This window comes from Oryzias melastigma, linkage group LG22 (genome assembly GCF_002922805.2).
Source record: "Oryzias melastigma strain HK-1 linkage group LG22, ASM292280v2, whole genome shotgun sequence".
In the NCBI taxonomy this organism is placed as follows: domain Eukaryota; kingdom Metazoa; phylum Chordata; class Actinopteri; order Beloniformes; family Adrianichthyidae; genus Oryzias; species Oryzias melastigma.
Window position 1 is genome coordinate 18,852,976 of NC_050533.1, and position 21,705 is coordinate 18,874,680.

Sequence of the window (21,705 nt, forward strand, 5' to 3'; positions counted from 1 at the left end):
TAAATATTAATATAAGTGGATTCATGTTGGTGTATTTGGCTCCAGTATGTGTAAAACTGTTTTTTATACGGTATCAGTATATTACATAAGATTTGATAGAATGTTAAGTGTTTTAGATTTAATAAAGTCTTTAGATTTTTTTTTTATTTTGGTAAAATCTGATTATTCCAGCATTACTGGTGTTATAGCATCAAAACTATTAGGGGTTACAGAAATGTACACACCTTACTGTAATTAGGCAGGATTTTTCAGTTCCCGCTATTGTGTATAGCCACAAGGCTGCACTTTAGCTTATACTTAAGTACTAAATACATGTAAAAAAAAATAGTTTTCTACATTAAAAAAAACACCCCTTGTTCCTGATTCAATTTCCCATACCTAGTGGACAAAATTTTATTTTCTAAAATTTATACAATCACTGTTTCACTGTATCAAAGACTGTTTTCATGTACAGATGCTCCACTTTGTCACGACTGCTGGTTTAACTGATTATGTGAAAGATCAAGAACCAGCTGTGTTTATGAAAGAACAGTGAACACTCTTCTCCAATAGACCATCTTTATTTCAAGCATTTAAAGCGTTTTGAGACCATTTCCAGAAGAACGCAGAGAAATGAACTCGTCTATAGACTCTGGAGACTTTCTCTCACTACTACAGCTTCTATTATATAATACGATATATAATCTGGTTTTGTTTGGTTTCATGTGAATTAGCGTAAATTTAGATTAGAAGGGAAAGTGAACTTCTGCCTTAATATATCAAAACCATTTAAAGATGTGTTTGTGGTGAACTTTGACTGATTTCATCCTCTTTCTTGCAGCTTTTTGTAAACTTTATTTTTGATTTGGTAATGATTTGGTGCGTTCCAGATATAGAAATACATTTGCTGATTAAATAATTGAAATTTTGGGTGTATTCACACTGGAAAAAGGATTTGTTACGGACCATATCCGCTTAATTTGTTCCGGATCAAGTCCTAAACCACGCATTTGGTCTGTTTTCAGACTGGAGTCTACCAGAGATTTCTGTTATGGATCAAAACTTGTAAACTAAACCATGTGACTATAGAGCTCTTCAGTCATTGGCCAGCAGTTACGGGGGCGGGTCAAAACAAAAAGAAAGAGATGGAGGGGCTGTGATTTGCCAAGATTGTTCAGATGTTCATTTTGAACATCTGTATGTAGACCAGGTTCAACTCTTTTTACTGTTACTTTGATACAGCTATGATGTACGCTAAGAAATGTTTGTGACAAATAAATAATCAGGAAAACAGTGTGAGAAGCAATATGTATCACATTAAAAGATGTTTTAATGACCCTGCATTCATCCAACCATATTTTAATGATGCTGTTGCATCGCTGCTCCATGTTTATCCACTAATAACCAGCTACGGTGGCCGTCTTGGTTCATTTATTTTGCTCTTGGACCGCTTTGTATTCAGACTGAGGAATCTCACAAGGAACCAAAGTTTAGTCCGATTGGAAACAGAGACCACCTCAAAAGATTGGTTCGGGAGCGGTTCCTTGTCCCGAACGAGAATTCGCTTGCGCTTATTCAGGCTAAAACTTTGTTCTGGATTACTTGGGGAAACAAACGCTGGTTCACTTTAAGTGGACCAAAGGTGTCCAGTCTGAATACATCCTTAATGTCTTTCACTCCTGCAAGTCATTTACTGAAGTGATGAATTTTATACTCCTTGGACAACTGGATACAAAAAGTTGACTGTGTTGAACTATAGAACTGTGCATTACTTCATGTCAGGATCTATCAAAGTTTTTTTGTTGTTGTTCTATTTTGCACAACAAATATTTGAATGATGTAATCAGGAGCTTAAACATTTTTCTGACTTTAATAAATTATAACAGAAAGATGGTTAAACGTGTTTGAATACAGAGGTAATAACATAATTTTTCTTAAAGATCACAGACGAGAATACAGTTTTAATATTACATTTCTATACTCTTGCCATCTCTGAATGCTATTTCTTGTGAATAAATAAAAACCTGGAACACAGACCTGAAACTTTTTGAATGACTTCATTGACCTCCTTCATGAAAACTTTCTGTAGAAAAACCAGGTGGTTGAGCAGGTCTGTGGTCAGGTTGTGCTCAAACGAACCAATCTGTAGAGAATTACAAACACAATATTGGTGCGCGAGAAAAGTTCAATTATGAGTTTAAGTGTTTGTTTATGATGGATTAGAAGAGTGTCTGTGTGTGGGGAGGCTCTCACCTCAGCAACACAGCGCAGGTAGTTTCCTTGGAGGTAGTTTCCCTGCTTTGTGGGGAAGTCATCCGGCCCCCAGCCCTGGTCCGAGTGGCTCTCGTGGTCCTCCATGATGTACTCCCCAGACATGGTGACTGGAGGAAGAGTGAGACTGGCGGATGGAGACAACGTGGACATGTCTGTTGACGACACTTTAGACTGGAAGCAGAGTTTGTGGTCCGGCAACTCAAAGGTGAAACTGGTTTGTGCTCCTAAACATGAAAAAAGGGTCAAAGGTCAATCCGATCCTTGTTCGTTCTGGAAATTCTTTATCAAGAACAGATCATTTGCAGATTTATTTAGTAGAGATTAATAAAGCAGAATCTTTTTATTAGCATTTTGTGTCAAACCAGCTTGATCACACACCAGTCATGCCGTGGCTTTTCATGCGGCCCACTTTATATTCTGCTTTCAACGACGGCAGCAGAGCAGCCCCGATGGTGATGCCATCCATCATAGCGCTGAACTTGAGGACGATCGGCTTCTTCTCCAAGCCTTCAGGGAGTTGGGGGAACTCGTTGGCCTCCACGGGGGTCTGGTTGATGCTGGAGGTTTTGTCAGACGGCTGTGGAGTGGGGGTTTCCTCCCTGTTCGGGGGTTGACTGAAATATTCAAAAAAAGTTTACCGTCTGAATCTGTTAACATACATTTTATCATCTTTTGATAAAGTGTCACCCATTACAAAGACTTGAGGGACACGTACGCGCTGGAGGGCTGCCGGATCAGGTCTGAGATCTGCTTGGAGAGCTGGTGGGAGCTGCGCACCATCATGCTGTGCAGAGTGGCAGGATGCTGGGGGATGTTGATCATGATGGATCCCACTTTGAAAACGGCGGCGTTGTTGGTCTTCAGGCCTCGCTGGGCGCTGTATAGAGCCTGGGATTTGGCGATGTTACATTTGACAACCGTTCTAAAACAAAAGGATAAGAAGAAGTGAGCGACGGGAGCCTCGTATTTTTCTAAACTTCTGATGTTTGCGAGGATGGAACTGCAGACAGGATGTCAGATCAGGAAACATCATGCAGTTTGAAGACAACATTTCTCTGTGGTGAATGAAAAACTACGACAAGAAAAACAACACAATGATTCACAAGAATTGTTTACGTGATAACAAAATCGTGTTCTCTGATCTGGATGACATCCAGGTTCCAACTTATGGTAAATATCTGAAAAATCAAAGGGATAACCCTTTATTTCATTAATAAAATATGAAGAGGGTAAGTTAGAAAAGTGTATTCTATATTAATAAATTTAGCTTTATTTTACTTATCCTTAAGTGGCTATCAGTTCTAAAAAATAAAAAATAAAAATATTTTTAACAAGGCTTTTCAAAATAAAACAAATGGAGCACAAGTAATACGCGAGGATTTTCTGATTTAGTATTGTCTGAAATAATACAACCACCAAAACAAGAAAAGTCACAAATAACATAACAACAAACAAAATAAAAGAGGTGGACAGGTGAGGTGAACAAATGATTTATGCATGGACAGGCCGATTGCATTTTGGGGTGAGTGGAGCGAGTGACCCCTAATGCAGTAACATACAGAAACTCTTGTTTAGCAGTGCTGGTGGGAGATGTAGGGAAATCCTCCAGTCTATGTGGGGCGTTTGAAAGAGGAAAGAAAGCAGAAAAAGAGGAAGAGTTGCAAAAGTAAGAGCGGAGCACTGCAGCATGAAAACTGCAACCCAAAGAATAAAAAATGGTGATAATCAGTTAAAAAAATGGTTAAAGATATCAAAATAAAGTCAAATCAGACATATTTAAAAATTAATTTACATAAAATGATCAAAGGGTTTAAACATAAGATTGAAATGATTTAACCACAGAAATAGAATAATCATGTTTTGGTAGTTAATTTTAAAAATAGTAAAATTTAACAATGTTAACTAAATATATAATTATGTTAACAAAAATCTACAAATTGAATAAATATGTTTTTTTTTTTCTTTCGTGTACATTGTGCAACAAGAAAACCTCAGCATGTATGCAAAAACACAACTTGACTTCTGGCTTTTTTTATAATAAAAAAGTAGAAAAAACAACTCTTCTGAAAGAATACACTGAAGGGCTATCAGTAAAAATTACATTTAAATAACCAAGTCCCTTAAACTGAAACTAGTTTGTTTGTTTTGATAGTACAGACTAAGATATTTAAGTATTTGATCTTTATGGAACAAAATGATTATGGTTTATTGGAACCGGCGATTACAAGAGTAATGCTGGGTTCATACCGCACACGGAAGCGCCGCAAAGCACAGTGCACACGGAATCAGCTTCACCTCCAGTTCATATCATTAGTTATCAGCAGGTGTTTGTTATGGATGAAACCGGAAAATTCTGGATAGAGATGGTCTCTCACACGTATTTGATGAAAGAGGAAGCCCTTTTTATGGCACAGAGAGAAAGAGTGACAGTTCTCATGAAAGGCTCACAGTCTATTGTTCTAGATTAAAAAAAAAAATCTCTTTCTGTTGAGCAATACTCCAATGTTCTTTAATAAATGCTTACAAAGCATGATCAGAAGTGTTTTTGACGAGTATGGATGGGTAACAAACATTCTTCAGCTGCGTGGGTGGGAAGTGAGACTCAGAGTGGGGGTTCACTGTATTCGCGGAAGTCTCCTGTCTATAATCCCTGCAAATAGGGGGGAATACTGTATTTTCATCTCTACAATCTGTTTAGATGCAAAAATATGATCACATTTGTCAACAGCAGCATTTTATTGTGAAAATTTGGTTATATTTTGAAAATTGCTCGGATTTTCTTGAGTGTTTTGGTGTAACTACTTGCCAGGATTGACACTTGCGGCTCGTGCAAAAATAGACCAGACGGTGAAACGATCGGTGCACTGTGCGAGCTGGCCAACATCTGGTGTGAACTAAACTATATTAACAGGGGCGCTTAATGGAAGCAGCCTCCATTCCGCGGCGCTGTGGCAAACCCGGCATAAAAATCGAAAATTTCGACTAGACGATAGCATTAAGTTAAATAAAAACAGAAGTTGGAGCTTGAATGACTTTGTAGAACACAATAATGATTCGAACCGCCTAAAAACTACGAGAAAAAAGAAAACTTGTGAGTTTAAGATTCAGTGAACCAACGAAAAAAGTTTAGCTCGGGTGTGAAACTTCAAAAAGCTTCTCTGAGTAACTGAAGAAGACTCTGCACGTACTGAATGTCAGGGGTGATGCCCTCCAGCAGAACGATGTTAACCCCCCCAATGTGAGCAGACGCACACGTCTCTGTCATTTTCTGATGAAGGATGTCTGCAAAAACAAAATCACAAATTATGTTTAGCACTTTAATGATTTCATTAATGCTGCAAACTAATTGTATTTCAGTTGTAGTCTTCATTAGAAACTTGATACAATTCCCACCTTTCATCTTCTCCTTCAGGGTGAAGCTCCCGTGGATCTTCTTCAGTTCTGCCTCCATGGTCAGCCCGCCGATGTCTGCCTCCAGGTGCGTGCGGTTCACCATGCCGATGCCGAACACGATGAGCGTGACGTGCTGGGGCTCGGAGCTCACCAGGCTGCGGCGTCTCCCGCTTACCCCCAGCGGCTTGTTGGGCGTGGTGGGTTCCTGCTGCTCATCCTCAAAGATGACTTTGCAGAACGGCTCGGAGGGGAGGCGTCCACCTTCTGGAGAAGGGTTTCGAGAAGCAGACATGAGAAAGACGGATTTTCATAGCTAAACTTTTTCCCATTTAAACTATGAGTCAGTGAAGCAACGTCTGTGAGAAGCTTTCCATTCTTATAATTGAACTGAATGAAAATCCTGGGAAGTCTTTGGAAGTTTGAAAGTATTAAGGGAATTCAGACATACAGTAGCAACACTCGTATGTTTAACATTGAACAAAGACTAGCATCTAAGGCTCAACATTGCAAACTAATAATCATTGGTTTTTAAAACATATTTAACATTTTCCTTAAAGCTGAGAAAATTAGTATGAAATGTATATGTATTTGTTTGAAGGGAAAAAAAGTTTTACCAAAGCAATGAGGATGATTTATTACCAGAAGTTTGTAAAAAAAACAATATTTTTGGGGCACTTTTGTTGCTGTAAACCACAGTAAGGTTGTGGATGGGAGGAATATGTTGACGTGTTGTTGTGGTGGATGTTGAAGATGAAAGATAGATGAAGCAAAGGAGAGAGAACTGGCCTAGCTGATTTCCACTTGTGATGCAGTTCTCCGGGGAGCTTTTCTCCAAGATGCCGGTGGGATCGGAGATGAGGGAGTAGAAGTTGAGCAGCTTGTACATGTTCTGCCAACATTCTGCTGATGGCTCACTCTGCTCCGACACCGTGATGGAGTCAGAGTCGTCCATCTGGATCGCCATGTGGTCAGCCACGTCACGAGAACCCTTCCTTGACACCTGAAACATGACACAGCATTTCTCTTTATTAAACTAAAACAAGCATCACAAACAGCAGAATCAGAAAAACGTGAGTTCCTGTTGCTTATTATCGCATAATTATGTTTGACTGTGAATGAAATAGATAATTAATATTTAACAGTTGTTGATAACTTGAAGATGATGGAGTAACTGAACTGTCATGAACTTGAATCAATCAAATACTGATTTCCCAGTGAAGGTGTCATTACCTGCTCTCTTGCATTCAAAGATGCCTGCATGGAAACATTCTCATTATCTGCAGGTCTCTGAGGGAATACCTACATTATTTATAAACCTCAGGAGATGTATTCTATTACCAAAGACCCTTTGTCACCAGTAGTTCCAGGCTGTAATTCAAGCCTGGGCATCAGGAAAAACAGACCGAGTAGGAATCCGAAAGAAAAACAGGATTTTTGGAGAACTTTTACTACAGTCGACTTCAAAGCGTTTCTGAAAATCGTTTCTTGAAATCAACATAGAAAAACACAACAGAGCCTCAGAAAATAAATAACGTTTTTCAGCCTCTAATCCAGTGGTTTTCAACACGGGTTTTACCATCAATCCCTGCTGTTTCACTGAATCAGGTGATCAATGTTTGACTGAACACACCTGATCCATGTGACTAGCAGCAGGTAGGACGTGAACGACTTGAAAACAAGAGGGATAGCAGATCTCAAGGATCAGGCTTGAAGACTACAGAGTCTAATCTATTCCAATAATAACACTTATCAAAAATTCAGCTCAGAGTTGTGGGTGGGACCGTTGGCTCAGATCCACTCACTTCCCCTCCACATTGGGGCATATTTTTTTACATCAAAAATAACCTTCTTTTTCAGTTCTTTCTTTTTTTCTGCTACTGATTCATAACGATTTGAAAAAATAATTACTCAGTCCATCTTCTTCCGCTTATCCAAGACCAGGTCACAGGGTCCTCCATCATCAGAAAAATGACAAAAGAACATACTCAAAACTAGGGTGAATTGCCAAGATTCTGTCAATACAATAAGTATTGCGATGCATGTCTCACGATACGATGCATATCACAATTTATATCCCACAACTTTACCAGACATTTTTTTTTATTTTTTACAATTTTTTTTAAGGAGAATGGATTAGACGATACAACTATCGCCAAATGAAATATCGCGATTTATCTCTGAATCAATTTTCCACTACAACCTTACTAAAAACACGATTTACATCTGAGTGGGTCTTTAAGTGGGTTTGACACCTAAAATATTAGTTTAATTTGTTACTTTTAGCACAAAAGCAGCCACAATAAAACGCCTCATTCAAATCAATATAAATAAATAATACACTTAGTTTATTTACTCTGAAAGTACCTGGATTGTACATTTTATTTTGGACTTCTAATTTAAATACCTAAATATCTGTGAATTTCTTTTTTATGGAAAAAAAAGAGAAAAAAAAACATTTGGGAGGTTTTATTTTTAGTTTCAGCTTTACATTCTTCTAGACAAAAAAAAGCACAACTAAAAATATATATTTTTAAAGGTTGTATCCATTTTGTTACCTTGGAGGTCCGTCGCTCTGACCGTCCCAGGGAGCTGCGTCCTCTGGGCTCCCGCCTTCCTAGCGTGTCCATGCCTGACGAAGGCCCACTACTAGGTAAACCGCCACCTCCTGCACCTCCGCCCCCAGCTCTCTTGCTCTTTAAAGTTTGAGTTCCACTGCGGGTCGCTCCGTTGAGGCTCCCCCGGGAACTCCGGCTGAAGTCCGAAGACCTGAAGTGGCGGTAAGGCCGCGCCCTGAAGGTGGGTGTCGGGGAGGCGGAGCCGGCAGTGTAGCGGCTCAGCTTGATGTCGGTCTGCGTGGCCTTGATGTCATCGATCATGGTGCTGAACTGGTGAATGAGGCGCACCAGGGCCATGTCCACTCGCTGGCTGATGGCCTGGCAGGCTGTGGTGAAATCGCAGTGGAAGGTGTTGTAGTGGCGGCGGTTGAGGTCATGGAAAGAGAGTGGAGCGGCAGTGGGGCCCTGTGGAGCGCTCGTGGACTTCTCCATCACCACCGCGTTCACACTGAAGGTTTCAATCAGCAGCGCCGGCTTGAACTCAAGAGGAGGAAGGTTCACCATGCCTTGTCTGTGAGTTCAAAAAAATAAGCTTTAGGTTATAAGCCACAAAAAATATCAACAAGAAACTTTTTTTTTTAATCAATCCGTCTCTAATCTAATCATGTTTTGAAGCGTCTCACCTCCTGGATCGCTTGTTTTTGCGCTCCTTGGATGTATCAGAATCAACAATGTCAGCTCGAAGACATTCCAGGTTACCAGAAAAGGACAGGTGCTCTCCGAAGTACATCTTGTAACTGAGGGGAGTAGTATCCTGAGCCTGGATGCCTATGTAGCCCAACAAAGGCTTGAAAACAACCTAACAGAATAAATAAAGAAAAGAAAAGAAGGAAACAGCAAATTTTAACAATGAGGCAAAAATATTTTTGTAATGACAATGATTTTCATCTTTTAAATTACTAGAAACGTTTCTGCTACTTATAAATGTCAGTTTGATTATTTAAAATTGGCTTTTGGGAGGTTCATAGTTTCTTGATGCCATCAAAAAAATAAATAAACCACATTATTGAACTAATTTCGGTCACTTTAGACCAGGGGTCTCAAACTCGCGGCCCGCGGGCCATCTGCGGCCCGCAGGATGATAATTTGCGGCCCCCGTCAGCGTCTGCCAGCTGCACAGCAGCCGGACACTGGTTTCCCTCCTCTATGTCTCCAATGTCATCCTGACTGGTGCTGTGCTGGGAGTGGGTGCCGTCCAGAGTGTTCTGGTCACTAGACAGCACTGTGTTGAATTCTGATGCTGATGGGATGGTGGGAAGGTTGCACAACCCACCTGAAATAGCAGATCAAGATAAAGATAGATGTGGTTGGGAAGGTTCTCAGACAAGGAAGAAGCTGCACAGACCAACCATTTCAGATGTTCAGAAAAAGAATGGAGGGGGTTTATGAGGAATCTATGCCCAGGCTACAATAAAAGTTAGTAGCTGTTGGTTGGGGTAGAACTTTTTTCTTTTAAATGGCCTATATCATGCAAAATAAACTTTTTGAGCTTTTAATTATATAAAAATGTTCATTCCTCATAATTAAACAACCTCAATTTACGAATTTATGAGCATTCCTCTAAAAAAAAACCTCTGCTCTGAGCACCAGCCCCTGCCAACACACAAAAACAAGCAGGTTCTCAAGAGGTGACGTAGAGTAGTGAGAACAGTCTCTTCCAGGAAGAGTCTGTGCTGTCAGCACCACCCCAGGGCAACACAAACACCTACTTTCTCCACAGCGATCAGCCAAACACTTCCATTTTATACATACAATACCATATATCTTCCAATTCTTAGACGCCACGCTCCTTTAAGACAGATTGAAGATATACAGTATGAACATCCATCTTTGCAAAACTTTGGATGTTGTTTGTTTTAGTGGGGGCGAAACAGACACACTGCAGAGACCGACTCTAGGATGACATCATGAAATGGGCGGTACCCACAAGGAGCGAAAGGCGGAGCCTCAGAGATCGAGGCACCTTCCTTCTGGGTGGGATCACAAAAATAACTCACATTTCATTCATCAATTAACCTACAAAGCTTCTTTTTTGGACAAAAAATAAATGCAAAGAAAGGACCCAGCTAACTTTTAAAAAGCAAGTATCTCTATTTTGTGTTCTTTTTTATTGCCACAAACATCTCCTAACACAAAAACTGCAATCTGAAAGATTATTTACCATCTTCATTTGCTGATCTTACAATTTCTTTAGATTCCTACTTGAATGTCAACTATCACAAAAACTAGAGCTGATCCTACATTTGTCTACACAGCACAAGTAACTATCACACAAATGACACACCAACTGCCTGATGGGTAAATAGTTCACCAACACCATTGGCACAACACAGAATAAACCCTAACCTCCTTCTGAGCCGTTAACTGGTAGAGGTTGGTAGAGATAGTTGTTGACAGGAGAGTCCATAGAGTCTAGTAAAAAGAAGCATTAAATGAACTTTACAAAGTGGCACCTAGTATGAAATCACAACTAACCATGTAATGATATGAATAATCAGTTGAAAAGAAAAGGATTTTAATTAACCATTCCAAAGGTTCCTCACCAGTCTGTAGGCTGTTGTGCTGAGAGCGGTTGACCGGAGACTCCTGGACTGCAGCTCCGGTCCGGTTCCCCACAGCGTTGGACATCCAGTTGTAAAAGCTGACAGAGGAAGGCTCAGACAGCAGCGGGTGTTCGGTCATCATGTCTGTCCCTAAGATAGACAACTCAGCATTTACACAGGCATCTATTTTTGGAGTGAAATTAAGATTTAGTTCATTTAAAAACTAAATGTAGGTTGATGCATTGAAAAAAGACCCACTCCAATCCTCTCTTGTTGTATTTTAAAAGCAGTCTTTTAATTATGATTAAACTTGTCGCTTTCTTAGACAGATTCTGCATAGCGGCAGTAGTTCATTAGAAATTCACTTCTGAGTTGTGGGCGGGACTCTTTGCATGCAACCCGGTCGCAGTAAAATGCGTACATATGCCACGACTTTGCACTCTGAAATACCGTGTATAATATACGCCAAACACGCTTTTTGCGTGCATATGATACGCAATGGTAGAGGATAGGTTGCGCCGGCGTACAATATACACGCTTTTTAGGTTTCGTTTTGATCACGTGGTCAGAAATCCTCCGGCTCTTTTCTAAATGACGTCGTTCCTGGTTATGGTTAGGATTAGAAAAGCAAATTGTTCGTTTGTGGGGCTGTCTGTGATGCTCACGCCTCCACCAGGGGACGTGTCAAACGTGGAAAACTCATTTAACACGTTTAGGACCACGCGTATTATATGCACGCAAAAACCGGTTTTGGCGTATATTATACACGGTATTTCCCAAATAGTGGCATATGTACGCATTTTACTGAGACTGGGCTCTTGCATGAAGCAACCACGCCCCCCTTTTCCCTCCCCATTGCTGTGAGCTCAGAGCAGAGAGCTTGTGGTCTGCCCATCGTATTCTCCATCTCATAAATAAGTCATTTTTTAAATAGGATTTTTTTTTATCTGCTTCAGATTCACTAGAAATATAATAAAGAAATAATCAGAAATGCAAGTTTGAGCTTAATTCTCTTAATATATGTCCTCTATCATCAGAAAAATGCCACAAAAATACATTAAAAATACAACTTCCATTGGAGAGGATCTTTAAAAAAAATGTTAACAATTTTGCACATATTTCAGTACCCTTTTTAGAAACTTTAGAATGAGGGTTCGTCTGTTATGTCTGAACAGTAGAGGTCACTACAGACCCACAGATGTGAACTTCATTAAAATCCAGCTTTCAGAGTAAGTTGGGACTCAACAGCTAAAGCCACATGTGGCTACCTGTGCGCGTGAGGGAGCTGCTTTTAGCTGCAGCGGCGGCGGCAGATGGGTCGTTCCTCTGAGGCGTGCCCTCCAGCAGGTTGTGCAGACTCCGAAAGCTGCCTGTCAGATTGCTCAGGAGGCTCTCCTTCCTGGGGCTGTCCTTGGCTGGCAGGCCAGCGCGGCTCACGTGTGCCGGTGAGTCAGCCGCCGTGTCACCGCTGGTGTAGCTCAGCGACTGGTAGGGATGCGAGCCCTGGGTATGACAAATGCGCAGGCTGCTGAGAGGAGGTTACATTCACACGGCCACATTTTTCACAAGCTGCCACTGTCATTCTATTTAAATGACAGGTGCAATAAATTGTGTCTAGCACCGTTATGGAAATGCTGAACTCCAAGTTGAGGTAACACTTTTTTTTTGGAGGAAAAGAAGGTAAAAACTAAGGTGCACATACATTATATTATAATACTGGATTAAGTGTGAACTCTAAATTCCCCTAACTTTATAGCAGGGTACCCCAAACTTTTTCTTGTGAGGGCCACATAACTGTTTTCTTCTCTGATGGGGGGCTGAGGTCAACAGAAAAAGTGTAACAATCACAGGGTGTGTCTAAACGTAAAAATGTAGGGTATTCCAGATTGCTATACATAACCAAATTTTAATAATCCCTTTTTGTAATTTTCCCAGAAAAATCCAGCCAATCAGGACACAGAACGGGGTTTGTTGTAAAAAAAAAAAAAAAAAAAAAACAGTGGCATAATTGCTCTTAATGAATCAGCGAGACCGCAAAAGGTGAACTCCAATGTGGAAAGAGAACACTGTATTCTGTCATATTTGACAGAGGTTTGGGGGGTTTGGATGGGGCCAAAGGTTGTAGAAGGGTGAAATAAAAAGTCACGTTCTATGAAGGTCTCAAGCAAGTGGACAGATTGAGAAAAAAATAAAAAATCATGGGTCTATGATATTGTTTGAAAGTCAGGCCAAATATGGAGACGGGCCGGATCCGGCCCACGGGCCACAGTTTGGGGACCCCTGCTTCATAGCGATACTATGGAAGCCGAAAACGGCCTGGCAGGTTGAATGACAGAACCCCATAAGCTTCTCTACATGGTGCGTTCTCTGACCTCCGGACATTAGCGGACCCAAACGGCCCAACTCAGTACGCCATAATATACCTTTGTCATTTATCTACAAGCCACAGTAAAACAAAGCAGTTTGTCAGAGAAAATGTCAAACACAATTAAATTAATCAAATACAAATTGATCAATTCAAATCAAATTGTACGAAAATAAAAAAAAGCATTGTAGCAGACTAAGTTAGGCCGACTGGCTGTTTGGGTGCGGTGATGTCCGGAGCTCAGAAAACGCACCATGCGGGATCTGTAGGTTTTGTTAACTTGTTTGTTTAGGGGTTTTAGGGAAATAAAGGGAGTGGGCTGGTGCATGAGATGTAATCAAGTTATTTGAGAAGCACAGATCCACTAATAAATAAAAAAATAGACCAAAAAAACTACTTTTGTGGAGTGTTGTGTATCTTTCTGGAATTTGGCTGCATCGTATCGTACTGTACGGAAGACAAATTCTTTTTTTTGCTTTTACCTAAATGGAATCAATATAGATTTTTGAAAAATGTGTCATATCAATGTATCTGTAGTGCTGTGGAAAAAAAAAAGATTCTAATATGTTTAGTGCACACATCCCTCACTGTGGTTCACCCTCAGATAATTATAATTGACCCGAGGCAAGCATGCGATTAGACGACTTTATGTTTGCATCAAATGTACATGAAACAACAAAAAGTAGAGCCACAACAGGAAGAGTAATTTCATAATTTTCACATAATTTTATTCCTATCAGTGGTTTTTAACTGATTCTGTTGTTACTTTCAGATTGATTTTTCAATACGTATCTGTACCTTTTACATCCCTACATAAAATTGAAAGTTAAATACAACCCTTGTAATTTACAAGGACAAAAATCACAGCTAAAAATACGCAAATTCTTGTTTAACCCGGCTGCCTAAATGTAATAATTTATCTTTCCATATAAAGTAAAAAAAAAATGTAATTGTGAGGTAGCTTGGAGCATTTTTTTTCCTGATCTCACACGCTACGCAAGTGTAGATTAAGAAGTGCAAGAAAGGATTAAAAATAAACCACAACTCGTCTCAAATAAGATTCAGTTTTTCTAAATAAATAAATAAATCCTGCCTGTGATTCACAGCAGCTTGACAACTCATAGTTACAACATTTATGGCCACATGGGTGGCATTTTTGTACATCACTGCATAGGAAAACTAACACTTGCCAACAGTTTTTTTCTTTGCCATCTGTCGTGTAATCAAAAGGGTAAAAATAGTTTCTGAATCTTTTAAAATGAGATGACGTAAATACTTCTGTGATGAAAAACCCTACTAAAGTGCTTTACCTTTATTCTGAGAGCAGACTCGTTGTGAGTGTGAGACTTGGAGAGTTTCCTCATGATCTCCACCCCGCTTACAGGACCAGAGTTGGCTTCTTTGGGCGGGGGTCGACTGCATACTCCTTCCAACAGCATGGTGTGTTCACTCACTGTGGCTTCACAAAAATGACAAAAGTAAAACTCCAAGAAAAAAACAACAACCTGTGATTCATTTTTATCCAACTGCTAGAAGGTTAAGAGTTTCACTGATTGCTCACAGTAAAATCCCATGCTCCCACCTGCGTCATATTCAAACTCGGCTCCGTCACCGCTGGTGTCACTCTGCAGCGCAGCGCCGTTGTCAAGGCCGTGGATTGTGTCTCCCAGGCTCGGCTGAGGCTCTTTGGGCTTAGTGAGCTGGTTGGGTTTAATCAGACCAATGGCCTTAAATCCCTGAGTTACGACTATGAACTTCATCCACTGTCGGGCCAAAGCCACCAGGCCTTTTTTTAGAGTCACCAGAGCTGGAACGCCATCATTCTGGAGGACAGCAGTTTATGAAAATGACAATTAGTGCTCCTGCTCAATGTTAAAAAATATCAACAACTGTCTGTGAATACAATAAAATATCACCTCAGAAAATATTTAAAGGAATACAGATCACAAATACTAAACAAAATACTTCATGCATGCCAATAAATATTCATTCATGAATATGAATACTCAATTTTGTAAGACTATATAATTGTAATTAAAATGCTGTTTGGAATTTAACTTCTATGTATCTTTCATTGGTCATTTTCTTGTTAAGAAATGAATATTTTTTTTCTTTGTTTAAAATAAATCTAAAATCTATTTAAATCTAAGATGCAAGGACTCAATACTTTATTTTAAATTCTAACTTTTTTAAGTAAAACATTTGTTATTCCAGTCCTATAAAAACTCAATCTAAAAGGATGGTGACTTCTGATGTTTGAGTAGAAAAATCAGGAATTTCCCCCTTAACCAAACGGGCATAAATATAGAAGAGTCAGAGGTTCAGCACGGACCATGGTGGCCTCTTCGATCACAGAGTAGTCAGCCTGTTGCAAGTAGCGATGCAGGATGTTGCAGAGCATACAGGAGGGATTCTCGTGCAGGTAGCGGGATCGTTTGGTCACGCGATTGTACTTGCTGCGAATGGGGATGTGGATGCTCTTTTTCTGCAAAAAAAAAAAAAAATTCTTCCTCAGTTAAAGTTTAATGTCCAAAAACACAGAAAAACACCAACTAGGAAGCAAAAAACAGTTTAAATTTTCCGTTTAAAAAAAACAATTGAATTCTTGATTAATAATAATTACTACAAACCTCAAGAGCTTCTGTCATGATGCAGCCCATCACAGCACACACTCGCAGAGTTCCCTCCATGTCAAGTTTGCGTAGAGAGGACTTGAGCTGGTCAATGGGAACCAACCAGGCGCCAATGGCAGGTGTGGCTGTGCTGAGCAGATTCAACTGTCTGAACACAACAAAGAAAACTCACTATTAATCCATATAAGACATTTTATGCTCTTGAATTCATTTTTGTTCAAATTCTTTTTTTTTCTTGAAGTGTAAAATTTCTTTTTTTTTATTCTCTAAAACCACATAAACAGAGTTTAAAGAAAACTAAATATAATGCAAGTCAGCTCTGCTTTGGCAGTCAAGTGTACAGTTTGTGATAATTGGTCACTGGGGATTTTTTTTTTTTTTAAACAAATTAACTTCTAAAAATATCATTCCACTTCATTCTAGTTAAAGTAAAATGCTTTCTCCTCACATACCTGGATATGGATGAGGAAGCTGAGCGCACATTGGTGGGGGCAGCGAAGCTGAACCAGATCTCTCTGATGGTCAGCTTCATGCTGCTGGAGTCGGGGGGTGGAGGCATGAGGGGAAGGTCTTTCTTCAGGTCGTCTGACTCCACCCCTTCATCCTGTAGTGTAGAGGACACACTAGTTTAAGACACTAATTCAACTTTATTGATCATTTTTGAATGACTCCGTAACCCTTGTGTTATCCTTGGCATGTTTACATAGAAAGTGGGGTCATCTGGACCCCATAAGAGAGCACAACATTTATGGGAAAAATGATTTCCAGCAACTCAAATATAGATGGGACACACTGCAATAGAGATAGGGATAGACAGATAGATTAAAGAGAAAAAAATGAGACTCTTCTCTAGTATGAGAGAAGACACTGGTAACAAAATATTACTTTAAAGATTTGAAAGAAATATCCTTTTTCTGTCCTCTGACCACATTTTCTGTTTTATCCATTCGTCTTAGCCTGACTGTTTAAACTTTGATCAGGGATATTTTCTATAAAAGATTTCTGAATTTTCACTATAAAAGCACACTTTGAAGTATCTTACTGCTTGCTGTTTAACTCTCCCATGACAAAGGTGGACAGGATTTTACGTCTGCCACAGACACCAGTGAAGATAAAAAAAAAAAATTCAGCGCACACAGCTAGTGTAATAGAACTTGTCACACTTTAGTATAAACGACAAGGTCTGCTATCTAAATGCTTTTTATCTCTCATCCATGAGAAATCTGCTGCCCTTCCAACTAAAATGAAGTTGCAGTTGGACATTTGTTTTCCCATTGATGTCGTATTTTAATTTCTTTATGTTTAAGTCGTTTGCCTTTGATTTTCTCTAAAAAGACAGTTTAGAAAATCTGTAAAAACACTTGAAAACATGAAAATCCTTCTTTAAAGCTGATGCAGAACATCCTCCTGTCCTCCTCCTTGCATATTTCTTGGTTGTATTGTAGAACTTTAAGAAATCCAGCAAATTTTTTAAGATTTTAGACAAATAAATCTTATTGTTGAAAAACATTTAGATTCTTAAAAAAACTAAGAGTTCAAATCTGCATCATCTAAAATGTCTTAAGTTTGGACTTTTTTGTTGGAACTGTGATGAATGCATCTTTATTTGAGTAGAGACATTTGTCTGCACTGTACCTGATCGTCTGAGTCCGACTGGTCGTTGACATCGGAGTTTGGACTGGTAGCATCATGCTGCAGGTTGTCATCAGACACGTCGGTGCTGTAACCACTTCCTGTCTGAGAGCCAGTGGAACCATTCGACTTGGACGTCCCAGTCTTCCCTCCATTCTCAAAGTGGCCCATCACTCCGAAGGCGTTGTAAAGGACGGCTCCAGACTGACGACCTCCTGTAAAGACATCCAGCCAAACATTCACTAATCTCTGCACCAAATCATCCGACTTTAACCTGACAGTCACATTGGCTCACCTTTGACTGTGAGGTTCTCTATGCCACATTCAAACATGATCCAGCCCCATTTCTCCAGAGAAGCAGCAGATCGGCCCAAATCATTCCCTGCTTGGGTGTCCGTTTCATCCACTAATGAAAACTCCTCCATTTCCTCCAGACCAAAAAGGACTTTGGACTTCTCAAAAGGAATGGCTGTGATAGCACATGTGCCAATGTCTGTTCAAAGGGGACGTAAAACCACGATTAGCAAGAACGACATACAGCATGCGGATTTGCATTTCATTGCAAAACACTTCCCACTTAAAAGTGTCAATGAGATTAAACTGAAACAAAGCAAAGATTCAAACCTGTGGAGTCCAGGCCTCGGAGCTGGCTGTGAATGCGGTGAATATTGAGTCTCGCTGCGATCTCTTTGCCCTTCTCGATGCCAGCATTGGAACGCAACGAGCCGGAAGACTGAGGCTGCATCTTGGTGGCCGAAGCATACTTCTCCAACATGACCGAAGGTCGGCCCTGTTCTGTGGTGTTGGGAGTCTCCTCTACAATGCCCCTAATGAAATAAGAAACAACAGTTCAACGTTTTTCATCAGACTTATTGGAGGCACAAAGAAAATATCAAGACTGACCATTCAATTTAGGAGACAAAATTTAGGGTGAATTTTCTGGGATGACAAGACCTCCACATGTTAGTCATGTTAGTATTTGTTTAAAAAAAATCTCCTCTTGTAGACAACGCCAAACAGTTAAAGCTACATTTTCTTTTTTTTTTGTTCAGAATTCCTCAGACGGCCCGTTTGCTCTCAACATGGTGGTTACTTATTTCAACAGCCAGGAGCACACTAAACAAAATTTATGAGGTTGAGAAAGGGCAAGACTCATTTAAAATTCTGAGCAATGATCTATTAAATATGTGAATACGTGTGGTTAGAGTGATGCATCGGTGTGTGGTTTGAGCCAATTCGTGTGGCTCTTTTGTCTGACAGAAAAAGCTCAACTTGGTAAGAAAAAAAAGCATTTTCTTTTAAGTCTAAATGATTAAGATTAAATATCTGTACAATTAAAAGTGTTGCAAAAATGTCAAAAATAAAATAAAATAAAAAATCACAACGACAGTGTAAGACTATCATGGGTGGACACATTACCTGTTCATCCTGAATTGTGTTGCAATCCTGTCGAAGCAGAGTGCCACCAGAGACACGTGTGTGACACACTTGCTGGAGCAAGACGGAGAACCTTCCTCTACTGAGGCCTGCAGCAGGCAAAGGTTCACCTGCAGAAATGATGGAACCAATGTAGTAAAAATGAACTAAAATAACATTCTGACAAGAAATTTTGAAGATACTTTTCCACAATAATTAAATGCACTCTTTTTAAATAAAGACTTAAAGAAGGACTCGTTATTTTAAAATGGCAATTTAACCCTTAGGAGTATGCATGTTCATCTTGATCACATGACCATTTTTAAAGAGCATTTCTGTCTATTTAAAAATGCACCGACTCTCCATCATAAGCATTTTTTTATGTGTGGAGGTTCAAACTGTATGCTAGATATGGTTTTGCTTGTTGAGTTTTTGTTTGACCTGAAAGGCTTATAATAAATCGCTTACTCATAAGTCACAGATACAATGCGGGTTTGTTTCATGAAGTAACAAAATACTGACAGTACTTGATAGCGAAAACTGTGGAATAACACTGTTTCTATTGGGTAAAAAAGTAATACGAATCAATACAATTTAGGTTACTGGTTGTTTGTTGAATTCAAGGCAGATTTTGTGGACAAGAAAGGAGGAAGAGGTTTTATGAGCAAATATATTTTAAGATTTCAGATATTTTGATTGGGTGCTGCCTTAAAGTAAACAAAATCAAGAAGGAAGCAGCTTTGATAGGTACAAATTATTTGTGTGGGATCCTTTCATCTGTAAATAGTTGCAAACAAATATATAACTGAAAAATTTTCCCCACATTTACACATTAAAAATTGCATATATATTCATTGTGAGCTAAAAAACTGAACATGCCTTTAGTCTTTTAACACCTGAGGTGTCTCCAGTGACGCTAAAACACAAAAGTAGATTCTCCCTCAGAATCTGCTGGAATTACCTTGATTGTGTTAACAGTTGAAAAGTTACAATTAATTAAAGAACTTAAATACTGGAGCTCCGGTGAAAAGGGTTAATGTGGTCAAAAGTCTCTTATTTTGAAATCTGCTTTGGGAACAAAAGTACATTGTACATTAGCTTCCCTTCAGTGCAAAAACTTCGACTCAAACTTGGTTTGGTTGAAAAATTTCTTTCTATTTTTTTATCACAATATAAATTTTCATTTTAAATAATAATAAAAATGTTTTGTTAAAAATGTTTGAATTTTAGTGTAAAAAAAATATAAATCCCTAAAGTCACAGAGTAGAGTAGGGTTTGCTGGAAAAAAAAAGATACCATACAAGGAAAAATAAACTATTTTAAGGTGAAAACATAAAAGTAAACTCAAAAATATATTAAAAAAAAAACTCTAGGACTCGGATCGGTTAACTTGGTTTATCAATGCAGTTTTCTGCCGAAGTGTTCATGATTCTGTGCTTGATTTTGATCTTTCTGCAGTTGGAGCCGAATCCAAAGAACACTCTGAGCCTCATTATTCTGGGTCACGGGTCTCACCTTGGGGATGGAGACATTGGCCTGAAGGCCCTTGATTTTCACATTATCGGGCTTGACAGACAGCTCTGTCTGGCCATGGGAGATGTTGAGTGAACCGGGGGTCGTGCCCTCTGTCTTGGACAGCTTGGGCTCCTGTTTACCCGTTTGGCTCTGTATGGATCCACATTCAGAACAATGGTACATCAGTCACTGGCCAATTAATGTCACTTTAGCTCAGTTTTAATCTGAAAAGCTGATTTTGTTAAATAAAAAGGCAGAATTGCATAGTAAAACATGCAGTCGAGTGAGTACGTACAGACTCTGTGACTGTTGACTTGCTTATCTGATAGGCTTCATTGAGAACTTTTCCATGTAGGTTGTCTAGGATGGCAGCTGGGTGTCGAATGCTTGCAAAGTGAACCATTGACTCAATGTATCTAAAAGAAAAATAAAAACGTCATTTCATTTCACAAAGTTAAGGAAAATATCGATGTAAGAAGAAGAAACATCAGATATGCTGTATTATATAATCAATGCATGTTCCTTTTTTGTTGCCAAATATAAGCTGAAATAAAACCATCTGAATTAAAGTCATAGTCACTTGTTGAGTTCATTTTCTAAAATTGTGGATTTTTAAAAAGCAACAACTGGTTAGCTACCTGTCCAAGGATTCAGCCACTAAGGGGGTAAGTACCACATTGATGGCCCCCTTCACTTCCACAATGGCAGTGGTTCTGGTCTGAGCCAGGGGCTGTTCCAGGCTCCAATCATCTGTCGTGGTGTCCTCATCTGTGTTCTCCATGGCCCTCTTATCCAAGGGGGTGTAAGGTGTACTGTGAAGGAAAGAGAACACGTTTACTGTCTTCTGAAACTTTCTAGCAGAATAGATATAAAAAAAATGATTGCATTTAACTAAGAAAGTAGAATAAAGACAGTAGTTTATTGTTTAGAGGTAAAAAAATAAAATAAAATAATAAATACCCGTTGGTTTCTCCCATCAGCTGAAGTCCTCTGTCTAAAAGAGAGCTAGCTGAGAGGCCCTGCTTTACCAGCTGCAGAAGAAGACAAACTAGTTAAGAATCATTAACTTATGATAAAATGTATGACTATTCTATGGGCAGATGGTAAAATGTACAAATACATCAGTGGATAAATTCTGTTAAAATCAGTGACCTTAAAGCTGGGGACAGAGAGCTGGTCAAAAGAGGAGGAGCTTTCTTCACTGGTGGGCGTGTCCAGATCCAGAGGTCGATGCAGAGAAGACTTGGATGTCCGTTTATTGGTCGGCTGTTTGACAGACCAGTTTGACACCTAGTGCACATAAAAGCCACATATTAGACAATATCCCACTCCAATAAAAA

At 39.4% G+C, this 21,705-nt stretch overlaps 1 protein-coding gene across 1 annotated transcript in view; it reads right to left on the bottom strand.

Annotated features, from left to right (window-relative positions):
• The window catches only part of kiaa1109 (KIAA1109 ortholog), a 78,498-nt gene that overhangs the window by 30,316 nt on the left and 26,477 nt on the right, over positions 1–21,705 (bottom strand). Inside the window, exons 30-56 of the mRNA XM_036209974.1 lie at positions 21,518–21,655; positions 21,326–21,396; positions 21,004–21,177; positions 20,661–20,781; positions 20,366–20,515; positions 18,854–18,981; positions 18,059–18,261; positions 17,730–17,927; positions 17,438–17,649; positions 16,255–16,406; positions 15,800–15,950; positions 15,502–15,654; positions 14,752–14,992; positions 14,480–14,628; positions 12,073–12,307; positions 10,805–10,954; positions 9,360–9,534; positions 8,885–9,061; positions 8,202–8,772; positions 6,433–6,646; positions 5,647–5,910; positions 5,442–5,535; positions 3,813–3,863; positions 2,969–3,175; positions 2,632–2,867; positions 2,233–2,477; positions 2,017–2,122 (exon numbers count right to left, since the gene is read on the bottom strand). Coding sequence (XP_036065867.1) covers positions 2,017–2,122; positions 2,233–2,477; positions 2,632–2,867; positions 2,969–3,175; positions 3,813–3,863; positions 5,442–5,535; positions 5,647–5,910; positions 6,433–6,646; positions 8,202–8,772; positions 8,885–9,061; positions 9,360–9,534; positions 10,805–10,954; positions 12,073–12,307; positions 14,480–14,628; positions 14,752–14,992; positions 15,502–15,654; positions 15,800–15,950; positions 16,255–16,406; positions 17,438–17,649; positions 17,730–17,927; positions 18,059–18,261; positions 18,854–18,981; positions 20,366–20,515; positions 20,661–20,781; positions 21,004–21,177; positions 21,326–21,396; positions 21,518–21,655 — 4,966 coding nt within the window. The remainder of the gene's footprint in view (positions 1–2,016; positions 2,123–2,232; positions 2,478–2,631; positions 2,868–2,968; positions 3,176–3,812; positions 3,864–5,441; positions 5,536–5,646; positions 5,911–6,432; positions 6,647–8,201; positions 8,773–8,884; positions 9,062–9,359; positions 9,535–10,804; positions 10,955–12,072; positions 12,308–14,479; positions 14,629–14,751; positions 14,993–15,501; positions 15,655–15,799; positions 15,951–16,254; positions 16,407–17,437; positions 17,650–17,729; positions 17,928–18,058; positions 18,262–18,853; positions 18,982–20,365; positions 20,516–20,660; positions 20,782–21,003; positions 21,178–21,325; positions 21,397–21,517; positions 21,656–21,705) is intronic.